We start from the raw sequence: 18,172 nt of genomic DNA, 5'->3' as shown, positions 1-18,172 counted from the left end.
CCCTACCCCAGTCTGTCCCCCCAGCACCTACTCCCCACAACCACTTGGCCCCCTGGCACCTATCTTCCTGCCATCTGTTTTCCCAGCACTTTCCCACACTTCATACCTGCCCACCCTGCTGCCTGTTCCCTACCTCCTGTTTCCCCAGTGCCTGACCGCACCCCTGCTGCTTAACCTGTTCAGTGGCTCCAGCCCCAGCCTGGCCAGGCACCAGTGGCAGCAGCAGCTCTGGCCCCAGACCCAGCTCTGGCCAGGAACAGATAGCAGCAGCATCTCTGGCTTCAGGCCTAGGTTAGAGCAAAAGCTGGAGCCACAACATCTCCCCTGCTGCTGCATGGTCCCCTCTAAGGCCCCCCACTCATACTGCCCAATCTCCTCCCATGCTTCCCTGCCATGTGCTCCCCAGGCCATGTACTGCAGTCTCCTTCATGCACCGCCCCCCCCCCGACCACCACAGTGCCTTGCCAACATGTCACCTTTCAGGTTTGAAATAAGGGAAGGACATTAATTGTCCATAGCTAACTGTGATTAAGTTGAATATTGACTTGAAAAAATTGCCTTAAAACACACAAATCTGTTGCAACTTGCAGATATTTTAAGCCTAAATTCTGTCAACCCTTTATTTAACGTGTCAGATTTACTAACAAAGAAGGTTAATGTATGATATGTGTTGTTTCAGATCACTACCGTCTCCTGGGCCACCAAGTCCCTTGCATTTGTAGGCTATCATTAACTAAAACACTCCCCCAAATTGCCACTTCAATCCCTCTCTCACAACTACAAGGAGCAACACCCAAAACACCAAAAAGCATAGAAAATTAGGGCTGTAAGGGACCTCAGGAGGTCATCTAGTCTAACCCCCTGCTCAAACCACCCCCAACTAGATCATCCCAGTCAAGGCTTTGTCTAGCCAGGTCTTAAAAAAACCTCCAAGAATGGAAAGTCCACAATCTCTCTGGGTTACCTGTTCCAGTGTTTTATTACCCCCGTAGTGAGAAAATTCTTCCTAATATCTAACCTAAACCTCCCTTGCTGCAACTTGAAACCATTGCTCCTTGTTCTGTCATCTGCCACCACTAAAAACAGTCTAGCTCCATCCTCTGTAACCCCCCTTCAGGTAGTTGAAGGCTATTATTAAATCCACCCTTGGTCTTCTCTTCTCCAGACTAAATAAGCCCAGTCCCCTCAGCCTGTCCTTATAAGTCATGTGCCCCAGCCCCTGAATCATTTTTGTTGCCCTCCGCTGGACTCTCCAATTTGTCCACATCCTTTCTGTAGTAGGAGGCTCAAAACTGGACACAGTACTCCAGATGTGACCTCACCAGTGCTGAATAGAAAGGAAGAATCACTTCCCTTGATCTGCTGGCAATGGTCCTACAAATGCAGCCCAGTATGCAGTTAGCCTTCTTCACAATAAGGACACACCATTGGCTCATATTCAGCTTATTGTCCACTGTAACCCCCAGGCCCTTTTCTGTAGAGATGCTGTTTAACCAATCAGTCCCCAGCCTGTACCAGCACATGGGATTGTTCCATCCTAAGTGCAGGACCTTGCATTTCTCCTTATTGAACCTCATGAGATTTTGGGGGGGGGGTCCAACCTTCCAATTTGTTGGGGTCTCTCCGAATCCTTACCCTACCCTCCAGTGTATCCATTACTTCCCCCAGCTTGGTATCATCTGATAACTTGCTAAGGGTACACTCCATCCCATCTTCTAGATCATGGATGAAACTATTGAACACAACCGACCCCAGAATGACCAATATCATCCCATAGACCGGGGGTGACCAACCTACAACACAGGAGCCACAAATGGTATGGGTAGCATCCACAGGCAGCGCAGCAGCAGATAGGGCAAGAAGCAGAAAGCAAAGCAGCAAACTGGTCAGAGAGCAGAGGGAAGGAAACAAAAAGAGTGGTAGGTGAGGCAGGAGAATGGGACCAGAGTGGCACTTGGGGAGCATGCAGGGCTTAGTTTATGTTATGCCTGCCAACATGGTTTGCTCTCACTGCCATAGATAAAGCAGAGGAGGTGAGGTCATTGCCAGTATCCTGCCACTGGAGGGAAAGGGAAGAGGTTAGTTATTATATACGCTATGAAGATCCTAGGTAGAGAACAATGCTCCAGATGAAGGCAAAAAACGCCCCCACAATTTGTGCTGATCTGGGGTTGGGAAGGAAGGTTTTTCCTAAGTCAGAGTTGGCAACTGGTGTGACCCTGAGTGGAAGAACCTAAGTCCCAGGTGGTTCTGCATTGATTATCACTGCAGCATGTCATATACATACAGTGCAATATCTAACTCTTTTAGTGATTGTTGAAGGTAGACCTTTACATTTTGGATCCAGTCAGTACTACCACATGGGCCCTGATCAGCACTAGGACACAGGAGCGAGGTGGGATCTGTGACTGCTTGGGAAAGGTGCAGTGGTAGAATACGTCCAGCAGACTCCTGACAACCCACCGTCAGAGTGAAGACACTCACTCTGTAATGCCAAGCCAAGAAGCACCAAGAGAAGTCTCCTGAGTCTCTTCATTGCATTGCTTCATGCCTGGGACAAAAGCTTGGTCCTAAAGCAGGGGTGTCAAACATGCAGCCTGTGGATTACTGCTTAATGCCACTGGGATTGAAGGTAGTGAGGGCCTGAAGAAGGACGTGGTTATGACTGCTGACCTCAGGCAGGAACTCCAGGCCGGGTTCTCTGACTTTCAGTCCTGAGGTGGAGTTCAGACTTTTCCGCACCCCAATCTTTGTCTCATCTTTGTGGAAGATGTCCCCCAAGAGCTGCAAATGGAAGTCACTGATTGTGGCAGGTCCATGTCACAGGGGCAGATGTGACACCCCCTGGTGGCCATGTAGCTCCTGCCCAGCTCGGTCCCTAAGGTAAACCTCCCTTGATCACTTGCTTGCCATATTTTGTTCTTATTTAAAGGTTAGATAAAGCAGGCTGCCCATGGGCCTTAGAGTGAGCCTGCTGTGGTACAAATTGCCACCAGGTCCCTCCTGGACTCCCATTTGTCTCAACTCAGCCCTCAGGCCCAATGGCCTTCTCGGCCTGCCCATGCCTCTGCAGGGAATCTGTAACCTTAAGAGCTAATTGTGTGGCTCTGTTCTACCCCCACACCACACCCAGGCCTCACAGATGTTATTACTCAACTAGCCAATTGCCTATCAGGAATGATAGGAAGGGGGTGGAGCAGGGGACAGGTGGGGATGGAGCAAGGCCACCCACCACCCCGTACTGCTGCCACCTCCCAGGAGCAGGGGGGCGGGGGCAGGGAGGGGAAGCTTGCTCCGCTGTCCTCTCCGTCCCCCTTGGCCAGCACCCCGTGCTGCCGCCACTGTCACCTCCAGGGAGCAGGGCTGGGGGGGAGGGGCCAAGGCCAGCGGTGCCAGCCTCGTCCCCCTGCTCTGCCCCGCCGTAATGCCAGCACTGCACCGCACTGCCGCCTCCTGGCTGAAATGCTCTGGGAGCATGCTGATTGGTTGTCTCGGCAACCAATCAGAGTGTGTATAAGGCGCTACAGGCAGGCAGACATACTAAGGCTTTTATTATATTAGAAAGATATCATCTGATGTTCCTTCTGTTTAGCCCCTTTCCGGGTTCCTCACTATTTTCAGCCCCTCTCTCTGGGCTCTCAGACCCCTGGGTGCCAGCATAGCCCACCTCTTCAGTCTGGGACCCTCAGGCCACACATGCAGCCACTTCCTGGGCTCTTGAGCTCTCTGGCCTCATGCCCAGCCCCTCTCAGGGCCCACAAAGCCCCTTGTTCCACACACAGTCCCTCTCTGGGTTCTCAAACCCTAGTCCCACACTCAGCCCCCTCTCTCTGGGCTCAGGGACCCTCTAGCCCAACTTCTACCCCTTCTCTGTGCTCTTGGAAACTCTGGTGTGACTTGCAGCCACTCTTGGGCTTGTGGACCCACTGGCCCAAGTCTGAGCTCTTCACTATGCTCATGAGACTCCTGCTGTACCCTCCTCTCTGCTGGGCATGACTCTCAGCCCCTCCTGGGCTACTGGTCCCTCAGGGTAGGCCTGGAGCCAGCCCTAGTAGCACTCCAGGCTAAACCACCACTGCACTAAAAAGAATCTCAGTGCTTTAGCAAACACCCTGCAGCCCGGGTGTACATGGGTTTGTACTCCCCTCTCCAACTGAGGGAATTATTGCCAGGGCAGTGTGCTGCGGCGGGACAAAACAGTCCAGCGGCCGCCTCTGTCCCCTGTAGAGTCAGGCCCACTCAATCAATTACTTATCTATATACAAATGTATTATTACAACAAAACCATTAAAGGGTAAGGACATACATATACACATGCACACACACATACGGTATAGGGTTTATTGCTTTGTAAATTTGTACACACACACACACACATATATATAAAATTTATACACACACATAATTATTATTCAAAAATGCAGATGAAAACTAGAACAACCCAGAACAAAGGATATGTATCAGGCAACCTTATAACTATTAATATACAAACTATTACTTCAACTTATTCACATGAACTATAAGGCACTGTCTACAACAAGGGTTGGCAACCTATGGCATGCATGCCAAATGTGGCACACAGCATGGTTTTTATTGGCAAACAGGCTGCTTCCCACCCCAAGGGGCAGGAAGAGGCATGCCCAAATTGCCCAACGGGCTGGGGCCATCAGCAGCGTTGGGATGGGGCCTGGCCCCATGCCAGCGCTACAGACGGCCCTGGCCATGTGCTGCCAGCGGGCCCAGCCAGCACCACTGCCGCCACCGGGCCAGGGCTGTCGGCAGTGCTGGGATGAGGCCAGGGCCCAGGCCCATGGACCTGTGCAGGCCCTGGCCCCATCCCGGCACTGCTGGCTGGCCCAGCCCCGGCCCCGGCCGGCACCTCCACAACCGCCGCCCGCCCCAGCCCAGCACTGCTGCTGGGCTGGGGCCGTCTGCAGTGCCAGGATGTGGTTGGGGCCCAGGCCCATCTCAGCACTGCTGATGGCCCCGGCCCTAGCCACGTGCTGCCAGCGGGCTGGGCACCGGCCCCATCCCCGTGCTGTCAGCGAGCCCGGCCCCAGCCGGCACCTCCACTGCCGCTGCTGGGCTGGGGCAATCGGCAGAGGCCCCATCCCGGTGCTGGCGGCAGGCCTGGCCCCGGCCCCATCCCGGCCCTGCTGGTGGTCCTGGCCCCAGCCGGCACCTCCGCCGCTGCTGCTAGGCTGGGGCGATCAGCAGTGCCGGGATGAGGCCAGGGCCCCATCCCAGTGCTGCTGGTGGGCCCGGCCCCAGCCATGTGCTGCCACTGGGCCAGGCCCTGCCCGGCACCTCCACCTCCCACCCCAGCCCAGCGCTGCTGCATGGCCAGGGCTGTCTGCAGCACTGGGATGAGGCCAGGGCTGGGGCCCATGGATGTGCGTGGGCCCTGGCCCCATCTTGGCACTGCAGACAGCCCGGGCCCCTGCCACGTGCTGCCGGCAGGCCTGGCCCCAGCCCTCACCACCATCGTGGGCCCCAGCACAGTACCGCTGCCAGGTTGGGGACATCGGCAGCATTGGGATAGGGCCAGGGCCGGGGCCTTGGACCTGTGTGGGACCCAGCCCCATCCCAACGCTGCCGAAGGCCCCAGCCACGTGCTGCCAGTGGGCCCCGGCCCTGTGCAGGCCCAGCACCAGTCGGCACCACCACTGCCACGGGCCCCAGCCCTGGCATCAGTCCGGTGCTGCCACCTGCCCCATCCTGGCACTAGCGACAGCCCAGCTCCAGCCCCAGCCCCATGCTGCCAGCAGGCCCTGGCCCCAGCTCCAGCTGCAGCACCATGCTACCCACGGCCAGGCTGTAGCCCCAGCCCCCTGTTGCCCATGGGCCCCATTCCCAGCCCCATGCTGCTGGGTGGCCCTGGCCCCAGAGCCTCAGCCCCTCACTGCAAGTGGGCCCCAGCCAGAGCCCCACGCTGCCCACGGCCCCGGCTGTCTTCCTGGAGCCCAGGGCCGGGAGACAGCAATTGTTTGCAGCCTCCCAGCTGCAGCCGGCCCAGGTTCATGGTAGCTGCTGATAGCCATGGAGACTGGGCTGCTTCCAGCTGAGAGGATGGAAGGCTACAAACAGCTACTGCCTCCCAGCCCTGGCCCAGCCCCAGATCCAGCCCTGGGCTCCAGGGAGACAGCAGATACCAGCAATGCTCCCCATTGTGCTGCCCTTGCTGCTGTTTTGACAGAGCAACGTGTGAAACCTGGTGTGGCAGGACACAGCAGGGGGCACAGAAAGCTGCCTGTCACTCCAAGCTCCCCACTGCCCTGGCCACACTTACCCTGCAGGCAGGGGCAGCAGCGAGGGGCTCAACCCTGTGTACTGCCCATGGTGTTCCCATGCACACAGGGAAAGTGTGACCCAGGCAGCGCGGAGCTTGCAGCAGCAGCCAGCTTCCCTGTGCTGCCACTCTGGGTTGCACGCACTGCTCTCAGGAGGGCCCAGGGGAGGGCAGCAGGGCTGAGAGTGCAGCATGTGTGAGGGCAACACAGCAGGGAGCATCACCAGTATCTGCTGCTTCCCCAGAGGCCAGGTCTGAGGGGCAGCTAGGGCTGCGGCTGGGGCGGGGAGGCAGCAGCTGTTTGCAGCCTCCTGACTGCAGCTGATCCAGGTTCTGGGTAGCTGCTGATAGCCACAGAGCCTGGGCAAGGGGCAGCAGGCCTGGGGGGCAGGGGGCAAAGGGCACAAGCAGGGCATCCTGCCATGTACCCCCTGCCTTCATTTTGTTTTTCTGGCTTGCCGGCACTCCAGCACCTTCCAAGGTAGGCGTTGTGTGTTTTCCGGCACTCCAGCCAAAAAAATGTTGCCTACCCCTGGTCTACAAGTATGACAAGCAATCCTTAGACTACCTAGGTGCCCTCCACAGCAGGGGCCTCACTCCCAAGGTACCACTACAGGAAAGCAGGTGGGGGGAAAGGAGAGGGAAACCCCCAAAACTCCTAAGCCTCCCCATCACTATCACCCAGGAGTGGCCCACGTAGTGCCCCTTTGCAACCCTGGGGGGTCCCTCCCCTGCGGGGACCCTCTCTCCAGGGTAACTTACTACTCCACAGTCCCAGAAGGTTGTCTCCCGTTCTCCAGGTCGAGCTCTGTTCCCCACTGGGCTTTCCTGCTGCCTGACTCTGCTGCCCCTGGGCCTGGCTTAAGGCCATAAGCACCCTACCCTGTGTGTAGTGGGCCCTTTGCCTTGTGCTAGGGGTTGGAGGCCTGGACAGCCTTGTGCAGCACCCGGACGCTCTGGGCAATGTTGTCCACGCTGAGCTGCTGCCCCATGCCAGCAGCTGTAGACCTGAGTCACCTCAAGCAGCTCCCAGGTCTCTCACCCTCCATACAGTGCTTCTTGCACCGAGCTCCTGATCTCATACAGAGGTTGGGGACCTGAGCCACCCAAGTGACCCCAAAGATCCTGCTCCGTGCAGTGGCTTGTGCACCGTGTCTCTGGCTGCACGACAGAGGTTGCAGACCTGAGCCACCTCACACAGATCCCAGGGTCCAGACACCATGCTGCACACCAAGAGCTTAGCCACTGGAGCCATCCACTGCTCCCCACTGATAGAAGTCTTTAGGGGCTCTTCCAGGCTACTGCCTTGCCCTGCTGAGCAGCTCTCCTAAGCCCCACTCTTCTCCCTCCCTGACCCATCTCTCACACTGGGCATTCAGCTCCTTTTATAGGCACCAGGGCTCCGCCCCTGAAGTCTTTCAGACCTGACAGTGTTGCAGTCTTCAATCAGGTCCAGTAGGGGGAGCTCCTCTTCCCCTCCCCTCAGGAAAGGGGTGTGACTTTATTTCTCTTACTGCCTCTTGATTGGTGGATGGGCTCCACCAATCAAAACAGCAGAATCTCAAGCCTGGGACTCAACCCAAGCTCTGAAAAGTGAGCCTGCTACACCCCAACTCTCTCCGAGTTGGGTAACAAAAATAAAGGCCCCTTCCCTGTACAAACTCAGTCTTTCCAGGTAATCTTCCTCTGCTCCCAGGACTGCAGAGCAGCTTACCCCATTCACAACACCTTCAGGAGCTCTGCTGCCAGGAGCATTTCACTACATAGCTTACAGGGCTGAACTGCCTGGTCAGCTGAGGGCTTGTGCTTATATAGCTCCAGCGGCTGTCTGCTGATCAGGTGACTCGCCAGGCAGCCCTTCTCTGCCACCACCTCTCTGGCTGCTTGCACACTTAAAGGGGCAGGCGCCCTCCAGTGTCCTGTTGCACTGATCCCAAGTGGTAAGTTCTGAACAATTAGGATTTAGAAGTTCCCTGAATTCCTGGGAGAAAACTATCTAGCAATAAAATCATTTGCATCAAGGATGTTATCCATATTCGCAAGCATGTGCATGTATGAATGGATCTACTCATAGCAAACATCAGCTACTCAAACTGTGCTCAAGATTCAACAAGCACTTGACTCAATGACAAGCCTGAAAGAGACCTGGGAACAGCCCTTGGAACCAAGCATAGAGGACCTGGTTGCAGTGAAGAGGTGCCAAGTATCCAGGAGCAGGACTAGCAGTTTGTGAGATGCTGGTCTGTACAAGCAATATCTTTGTTTTATTTTGAATTAATTTGAACTTATCATTTTTCTTAGACAAGAAAATACATTTTGAAAATAAATCAAGTTTTTCACACACCTTAACCTGTAATTTCCATTATTTACTTACATCAGAGGTTCCCAACTACTGGGCCATAGCCCGGTACTGGGCCGTAAAGGGTTGGCCGCTGGGTCATGGCATAAACCCCCAGCTCAGACTCCTGTCTGTCTACCCCAGTGAGAGGCTTCTGCCACCACCAGTCATGTGCAGGGTTAAAGCTGGGGGCAGGGCAGCCCCGGGAGGGAGACAGCCAGATCCGTGTGCCCCATCCCACCCCTGTGCCAATCTGCAGGAAAAAATGGTTGAGAACCACTGAGTTACATGTTTACAACAACAATCAATGCAGTTCTGATCTTTATATAATGGAAAATATACATCAGGGCAGGAAATTATTTCAGCTGGAGGCCTGCTTAATGAGTTTTGGTGAGCTGTCGAGGGGCACAAGGGTAGCTCCACCCCTTTGACAGGTACGCCACCCCCTGGTTGCCATCTTGGGGCTGGACAGTGTTGCCAGGTGTATGATAATTATCGTATTTGTACAAACATTTCAACCCATGTACAATGTACAATCAAGAATAGTAAAAGTGTTTAAAATGTATGATAATTTTTGAGGCAGCTAACTGATGCAACATGCAAAACCCAAGTCACTCTCAGGGAGTCTCAGCTGACTTTTGGGTTTGCTGTCAGCACTTCTGATTACTTGCCTCAAAATAAAGAAACACTTCAACTTTGATGACCCAGGTCACTCACTCACTGGTAACTTGCAGTGAACAATAGAAAGTAAATAAGACGACTTATTTATATATTTTCTCAGTGTACCATAGTTTTTCAGCAAATATGATAATTTTGAGCTTCCAATATGACAATTTCATATTTAAGACCTGGCAATGCTGGGACTGGAAATCCCGCCTGTAACACCTGGCCTTTGCCATGGGAAGTCCCTCCCCTTGCCCTGAAAGTATTCCTTTTGGGAGGGAGGGTGCTGCCATCTTGAAACCACAAAATAAAATATTTAAAAAAAACCCCCAAATATCTACTGTAACATTTTAATTTTATTCTTAAAACTATTTTTATCCTGATTTATGTTTGTATCGTGTATCTAGAGGTGATTGTATAATAGCTCAAAATAGTCTTACTTTTATATATGGTGTGGGGAGGTGATGGGGTGTATGTGGGGGCTGTGTGTTCGGGGAGTGCGTCTGTAGTGGGGTGTGGGGTATGTGGTTAGGGTAGGGACTATGGGAGGGTGTGCGTGGGGGCTGTGGGATGATGTGGGTGTGCTTGGAGGTATGGTGGGGAACAGTGTGGGGGGGGTCTCCCTGGATCTGCAGGCAGTGGCTGCACATGAGGCGAGCCCCGCCTGGCACTGCAACATGCAGCTCCTGTTCAAGTCCCCAGCTGCACATGGCAGCAGTATGCTGGAGCAGCGTGGCCCAGTCCCACAGCACGTGGCTTCCCGTGCTCCTGCCCCCTGCAGGAGTTTCTGGCCCCTCTTCACCTGCATTGCCAGGCTCACAGGCAGGGAGGCTGGAAGCAGCCTCGGGGCAACCAGGCACAAGTTCTGCTAGTCAGAGGCTCCTCATCCCCTGTGCCCCCTGGCTTGGGGCGGGAGGGGCTGGGGTGGGAGGTTTGCTTAACAACCAGAGCCATACCTCCTGGAGGCCCCGGCTTGCAGAGGGTTTATGGAGAGGCCCCATGGGCTGGATGCCGTATTTTGCCTGCCCCCAACTTGATTGCAGTTTAGAAACTAATTTATTGCAGTTCCATGTTTCCTTAAGTCATATAGCTTAACTTAACATTACCCCACCCACCCTATCGACTATGGAATTGGTTAAAGGGCCCAAAGTGTTGCAACTAAGGCCATGCCATTTGCCAGCAGGCTTCCAGCTTTAGACCACTTGCAGTGCATCAGAGGCAGTGCTAGGCTCCTGAGCAGAGTCCTGGTGTCTAGACCTCAGTCTGGCTCAGTCCTGTTTCTCCCCGGCTCCTTGGCCAGCAGCAGCTCCCCTCTACCTGCAACTATAAGACCTTTGTGAACATACATATTGGATTTCTTGCATTAAAGAAATACATGGTGTCATATACAAGAGAGCATATTAGATTCTAAGGCCAGAAGCAGTCATTATCATAATCTAAGTTCTGGAAGAAAGCATCTGCACACAGGCAAATTAACTATTTTAGAATGTTATTCAGTAAAAGTCCAAGCCCTAGCAAGCTTATCATAGAATCATGGAAGTAGGGTCGGAAGGGACCTTGCAGATCTTCAGGTCCGACCCCCTGCCTGGGCAGGAAGAAAACTGGGCTCAAATGACCCCAGCCAGGTAGGCATCAAGCCACTTCTTAAAGACCCCCAGGGTAGGAGCCAGCACCACTTCCCCTGGAAGTTGGTTCCAGATCCTAGCCGCCCTAACTGTAAAGTAGTTCTTACAGATGTCTAATCTAAACCTACTCTCCAACAACCTGTGGCCGTTATTCCTTGTTATCCCAGGGGGCGCTAGGGGAAGCAAGGTCTCACCCAAACCCTTCTGGTCCCCCCCTAGTGAGTTTATAGACAGTCACCAGGTTCCCCCTCAGTCTTCTCTTGTGAAGGCTGAACAGGTTCAGGTCCCGTAACCTCTCGTTGTAGGGTCTGCCCTGCAGTCCCCGGATCACGCGGGTGGCCCTCCTCTGGACCCTCTCAATGTTGATTTCTTAATCAACATTGTTTAGTCAACAATGTTAATCAACAATGTTAATCAACATTGCTTAATCAAGAAGCTTAATTTCTCCCTAAAAGGAACTTGACTTTCATGGTTTCCCATATTTCTGAACAAGCAGAGACAGAGGAGGTGAGAATGTACAGAGTGGGAGGTGGGCAGCATGTCTTGGAATCTCCGAAGTGGTATTCACTGCAGCAGGTTTCCAGATTCAGTTTCCACCACTTGACCAATGGATCAGGTAGGCACAAAGCCAAGAGGTGCAGTTGTGACAGGAACAGATCTCAGGTGAGTCCTCCTTTGCACCAGAGTTGACCTGCTAATGTACAGGAAAGCAGGCTGCTGTTTTAAAATAGATTCACATGATCCAAGATTTTTTTAAAATTTTATACTTTTATTTAAGCACAAAAGTTTGACTTAACATATACATTTTTACATAAAGATTAGAAGGGGAAAAATACATCAGAAAAGGGGAAACTTTAAAAATCTCAGTTTTCCATCATTATATATTCAAAAGCACAAGGTGCTGGAGGAAGCCTCCCCAGGTACGTTGGCTTGGACCTGGTGGAAAGGGGGATGTTTATGATCACCCAGATCATCATTTCTATACAAGACTGCGATCGGAACTACAGCAGAAATCAAGCCCCCTCTCTTACTAAGGTGAAGGCATCAATTTGCTCCTAGTTTCCCTCCTTTCCTTTCATTTCTCATAAAGTCCAAGTGGACGAGGCACTTATCTGGTGAAGTTCACTGCTTTGTTCAATTAGCCCAGGTAGATAAGGATGTACGTGACCCTAACCAACAGCTGCAATTTCACAGCAAGCCCCTTGTGTCTACAGGAGCAGTCTCCAGGAAAGTCAAGATTCTCAATGGACTGAGTTTCATGTGCTCCTACAGTAGAGGCAGAAAGGAGCAAAACATCTCAGGATGCAAGGGGCTGGATTTGTCTTTCTAGACCAATTTAACAATTACCTCCAATAAAACCCAAGACATGGGGCTTCCAGATGCACCCAGCACATCCTTAAGACTTCCTGTAGCCTCTGAAGAATTACCCATTGATACAGACCTTGGGAAGAGTTCCTGAAATGCAAACTCACAGTAATATAAAGCAACTTGAAAGTGATCACACTATTTTTGAGACTTTTAACCTTCCTTTGCCCAGATTTCTGGAGTTCTTCAGTGCACAGCACTCATTTAGTCTCACATAGCCATTTTCAGCTTGCTACTAGAAAAATTACACTTCCCATCACAGGAAAAGAGGAGCCAGCAGAGACTGATACTTAAAGATTCAGCACTCCACAGCTGACAGGACGGGAAAGGGATGAAGCAGTTGATAAAGGGTAGGTGTTTTCATTACAGAAGGCAAAACTGAAGAAAAACTAATTCCTCCACTGTAAACCCTTTCTTGGGCACCAGGAAATTCCCTCTGTTCGCTGCATGGAGAGGGCTCTGAGGCAGGCAACCCAGGATCCATTTGCTTGAGCTCAAAGAAAACTCTGTAACCTAATACACATGTGCTCCCATTAAAATCCATCTAAGACTTGTTCCACATCAAAACAGACGTGATTACAAGGGAAGCAGAAGGGGGAGCATATTCTCAGAAGACACTTGAATCTAGCAGCCCAGACACTGGAATGAGCTTCCAGCAAGAGACATGAGCAGCAGACAGGGCTTCACACAGACATAGCTTTAGAAATGGAACACAGTTCAACCAATACATGTCCTTTGATAAAAAAAAAGTATGAATTCACCCTTGAGAAAGTCCATACATTCTCTGGGCTGCCCCCCCTAGAGTGCAGAGACAGAGAGCAAGCTGGACAGGATGGAGGAAAGGCCAGCAGCAGGCAATGTGTAGTGTTCCAAACTGAGGACCCCACTTACTAGGGTTTAGGAGGTTGGATACATCTTCCGTGCTTCCTAAGATGGTTCTGGTGGCTCAGTTTGCTTCCCACATTCTCATTCTCTCCCCTTCCACCAAACTAATACCCACATGGCACACAATCCTGCAGGGTAGCCCCAGAAAGCTTCTGACCTCTTCAGTACTGCTATTTCCTACATAGAAGTGAAGCTGGTCAGGTGTAGAGGATATCCCCATCACCCCAAGATTTAAGGCTATGGTGAAGGCTGCACTTCAATTGATCAACTCTCCATCTGTTCCCTGGGGGGATACAGGTATAAATACGGTTTCATAGTACAGTCTGATGTAGGATCCTCACCTTGAGGTGAGAAGAAATAGAAGCATGAAGAAGTCCTGCACCATGGTATGCCAGCAAAGAGCCGTCTTCCCCAAAAGCACCATTTATGCACTGTTGTAGCCAGACCTCGCAGAAGCCTGGCAGGAAGAGGTCAAGGCTAAGTAGCAGAGGCAGCTTCCTCCCATCATTATATTATTAACATACACTAGGTGCAAGTTACAAAATAAACCCTTCATAGCAAAGCCCAATGGAAGAAAACTCAAAGTCTGGAGATCTGATTCTCCAAACCCCTCTGACAGAGGCAAAAGGGGAGGAGAAGATGTTAAAGAAACATTGTACATGTCCTGGATAAGGAAAGATATATTTGATTTTGAGACCATTTCCCTATCCCCTACACCAAAGCAAGGAAAGAACTAGTCGCCATAAATGAAGGCAGCTGAAGCTAAAGAGACCTCTTCTCATCTCTGCAGCTGGTGTCACGGAGTTAGCATGGTACCCATGGAAAGTGCATCTTAAAAGGAAGATCAGGGTTGTGGCAAGAGAGAGAGAGGGGAGGGAGGTGTTGCAGAGGCAATCCTACATAGGGTTAGTTCCCCCGGAAAGCACTCTGCGCAGCTGAGGACGCGACCCCGGAAGCTGCATTCTGGAAGTTCCTGTTGGTGAGGATGCCTTGGGAGAACTCTTCCTGGGCCCTTTGGAAACTGGCTCCCGTCCGGCGATAGAGAGAGTGCACCTAAGGGAGGAGAGAGACCGAGAAAAGAAAAATCTGTCAATTTAAGGACTCTTCCCCTGTCACCAGCAGAATAGAACCTTAGGACTTAGACAGCTGACTAGACAGCATATAGCAAGCTCAAAATACCCCCCACTTTAGTTTCAAAGCTAGTGGGCTTCACTTGCAGGTGGAAGGAAAGTCAACAGCTAAGAAAGACTGACTAAAGAATCACATCCGGCCTGAGGTCCAGAAGGATGAAGGCGAGGAGAACTCTTGTTCATTATAAATGGAGAAAATTTAGTTCAGTGAATAAGTAATGTTCTCATGATCCATAAACATATCTAGTAGGGGTGTGCGAAACAGGCCGTATTTGATTTGGATTCAGCCCAAATTCGGGGCAGTGATTCAATTCAGCTGAATCCAAATCTGAAGATTCAATGCTGATTTGGAGAATCAGCAATTCAGCCATACCCCCCCGCACACTTGGTGGTGAACCCAGAAGTGGTCCAGAAGTACTTCCGGTCCACTTTCGGGTCCTCCACTGCCAAGCATGCGGGGGGCACCCCTACCCCACCCCCTTGGCTCGGTGATCAGCTGTGGGGGGACCCTGGGTGCCCCCCTCAACCCAGGAAGCACCAGTTACTGGGTCACTTCCGGGTCTGCTGCCAAGAGCGCTGGGGAGCCCCCTGCTCCTGTGGGATGCTCCATCCGCCCCAGCATTGCAGCATTCACGACCTACCTGGTACCTTGAGGCATATAGAAAAAACATTTAAAGCTGTGTCTATGTCTGAATTGTTGAATCTTTCCGAATCAATTTGAAGAGATTAAAGGGTCTCCTGATTCAATTCTGAGATTTGGCCACAGAATCGAATCAGGGGCCGAAGCTTTGCACAGCTCTAATGTCTAGTCCCTGCTTGAAATTCTACATAGGTCTTAGTCTCACTGAGATCTTAAGATAAAAAAGGGCCAATTATGCTGTGGGGAAACGTGTCACTATGTACCATTTCCAATGCCTTCTAGTTTTACTGACTATGCCCTTGGGTTTGTACTATGAGAAGTAGCACTCCTGCTTCCCTTCTCCAGCCCACTTGTTCTTCATATCTATCATATCCCCTCTCTATGCCAAGTAGTTGCAGTTTGCCCCCAACACACACACCCTAGTCATACTGACACATTCACCCCCATACCTGCTACCTTTTTCATAACCTGTTCCTGCTAGCTGTAAGATCAGATGACCAGAACTAAATACCCTAGTGCTGACAAGGACAAACAACCTACCTTATTCATATGAAGACAGTGTCATACTGCCATGGCATTCTTTTCTTCCCTATTCTTTATGCATCATAATACTGCCACTACACAGTAAGCAAAGATCTTCACCAGCTTGCCCACAATGACACTAAAGCTCCTTGCTTAGTTACAGGTCTTTTAGAGCATAATAATGTAACAGTTCAAGTTTTCCAGGCAACTTTCATTGTTCTCCACTTATTCTATCATGCTGCTCATACACCTAGCATGTCTGTGTCCTATAGAACTTTTCTGAAGTCTTCTCTACTTTCAGTTTTCTTAAGTGTCCTGCCTGCTCCCCAGTTTTTCTAGCAATTAAATACTAATCATGAGCCCCTACCCCTATTAATGCTCAGTACTGCCTCATAAATGGCAACCTGGTCTTCTCATGTGGCCCTTGGTTTCTTATTCACATGACTATAAGTTTTCTTATAGTGATGGACTCGATACAAGTACAGGAAGAACAAGCACAATACAGCTTTTGATAAACACAGATTTGCTGCTTTCATTCTGCCTTTGAAACCAAGTTGCTAATAGTACCACCAGAAGATAACACATTTTAACACTGGGAAGCTCTTTGCTATTGTTAGTATAAATTGTTCCTGGTATTCATGATCTAACTGGAACCCTTTCTTGTCAAATCACTTACCTGCTTTAGGAGGAAGAGTGAGAGAATAGCACACAGTGTGAAAAATGCAGCTACCACCATCATGATTATAGACACAGCCAGGTTTCCTTTTAACTCAGACAGAGCTGCAATCCAACCACTGTAAGAGGGAAAGCACATATTGAGTGGAGGGAGAAGACCAAATTCATACATGGACAAGAGAAAAGACAAAACTCCGAGAGAAGCACTTTGTTACTTGGATCATTTAACAACAAAATCAAGTGACCATGAAGAGGACATGCTATAGGAATGTCAGACCACAGAAATAATGTCTTTCTGCCTTCACGCAGGAAGTTTCTGAAAGTACTAGTTCAGTACTTCTCCACCTCTTTAGACTCAAGGCACCCAGCCACAACTTTTCTAAATGTCACAACACCCCATTTAAAAAAATTAATATATTATAATGTAAGCATAATTGTCATGTTAACGATTACTCAGTTATTAATTGATTCAGTCTTTATAATTATATATTATATCCAGGCAGGCATGGTATTTATGCTGCTTCTATTCCCAGTGTAGCTCCTGAACATAAAGGCATGTGGGGCAGTTCTACCTGGTGGCAGCAGCATCTTATCTCCAGACTGCTGCTGCTGCAGAGTAAAATTGCCCTGCGTGCCTTGGTTCAGGAAGCATGTGGAGCCCAGTTGAGAAGAAGCTGCAGCAGACTGCATTATGTTATGCAGGCAGGCACTCTGCCTCTGGTCTACCTCTTCAAGGTTTGGCTTGTACCCAGAAATGAGAAGCAGCATGCCTCTGCTACAGCTCTCTCATTGGTCATTCTCCACATGCTTCCTGAAAACCAAGGCATGAGGGGCAATTTCACCCCACAGTGGCAGCACCCCGGCTGAGAACCACTGCACTAGATGCTTTGCAAAAAGGTATTTAAGGTGCTCTTCCCATTCTCCAACTCATTTCCTTTCTCAGGGTGTACTAAACACCAACCCAATGAGGAATGCACAGAGCAAGAAAACACTTGCCAAATGGAGACCTTCAAAAGATGGATACGAGTGGAAAACAGCTCTACAGACTGGTGTGCAAGAAGAATCATTAGGTCAGTTACAAAAAGGTACTAGAACTTCCTCAACATAAGGGACATTATGGAACTAGAGGGTCAGGGTGCAGTTGGTCCTGATTTCCATTTTCATAAAAATCCTGCTAGACAGAGTCTAATGTTAACTGTGTACACCTCATATTTCCACCATGCAGTTATTATTGCCTCCATGATACTCCCTAGCTGTTATGAGTTAATCATGCTACTTGGGACAGTCACATCTTGAACCACCTTTATGGACAAAGCATTCTTACAAAATTGTACTTTGCATTTAAGAGTCAATTTATCACAGGATAGGGAAGAGGAAACAGGTAGACAGAATCCAAGCCAGAAAATTTTCATGCCAGCTTCACAAGGCCAGGAACAGATCTGTGGGAAATGGGAAGAAAGCGGAAATGGAAATGAAGAAGCAAAGTTGAAGCAAAGCTAGATAAAAAGATCCCCGAGACCCACCAGTGGTTTACATTAAGCCCTAAAGTTTTCTGTAGCCCTAATCCTGGTAAATTGCTAACAGTAAGATTACCAGGATATCTAACTAAAACACAAGGTCATTTGGAGAGCATTTTCCAATGGTCTCTTGTGCCATTGGAAAAGAGGTATTGAAGTCCAACAGCTAAATTCATCATGTTCTGCCAAAGGAAACAGAGAAGGGATTGAACAGGAAGAAGTGTTTGACTTTCTTAAATCAGATTTGCATTTCCTGTTCTGTTTTAAATAGTAATAAATATGATTCATACAAGGTGATGTTAGGAGAGGGAGATGTGTGCCGTTCCTGTGATTAGAACAGGAAGTGAGGAGGAGAAAGGAATCCCAGCCATGATCTGCAGAAGCCATGTCAAAGGAAAGAAATGGAAGACAGCTTTGAGAAAAACAGCACAAGACTGAAATTCCCTTCCACAACTGCTGCCCTGTGAAAAGAAGATACTGATTCAGGTGGTGGTGCCCATGCAGCAAGCCATGCTTACCTGTC

The 18,172-nt window shown here is 50.3% G+C and overlaps 1 protein-coding gene across 1 annotated transcript in view; it reads right to left on the bottom strand.

Moving 5' to 3' along the window:
* Positions 1-11,683: 11,683 nt before the first annotated feature.
* SCAMP2 (secretory carrier membrane protein 2) overlaps positions 11,684-18,172 on the bottom strand; it is a 25,960-nt gene continuing 19,471 nt past the window's right edge. Inside the window, exons 8-9 of the mRNA XM_025210535.1 lie at positions 16,134-16,255; positions 11,684-14,218 (exon numbers count right to left, since the gene is read on the bottom strand). Of these exons, the coding sequence (XP_025066320.1) occupies positions 14,072-14,218; positions 16,134-16,255 (269 nt within the window). The 3' untranslated portion in view covers positions 11,684-14,071. The remainder of the gene's footprint in view (positions 14,219-16,133; positions 16,256-18,172) is intronic.

The sequence above is a fragment of the Alligator sinensis genome, unplaced genomic scaffold (genome assembly GCF_000455745.1).
Source record: "Alligator sinensis unplaced genomic scaffold, ASM45574v1 scaffold311_1, whole genome shotgun sequence".
Classification (NCBI taxonomy): domain Eukaryota; kingdom Metazoa; phylum Chordata; order Crocodylia; family Alligatoridae; genus Alligator; species Alligator sinensis.
This window is presented reverse-complemented; position numbering and strand designations above follow the sequence as displayed.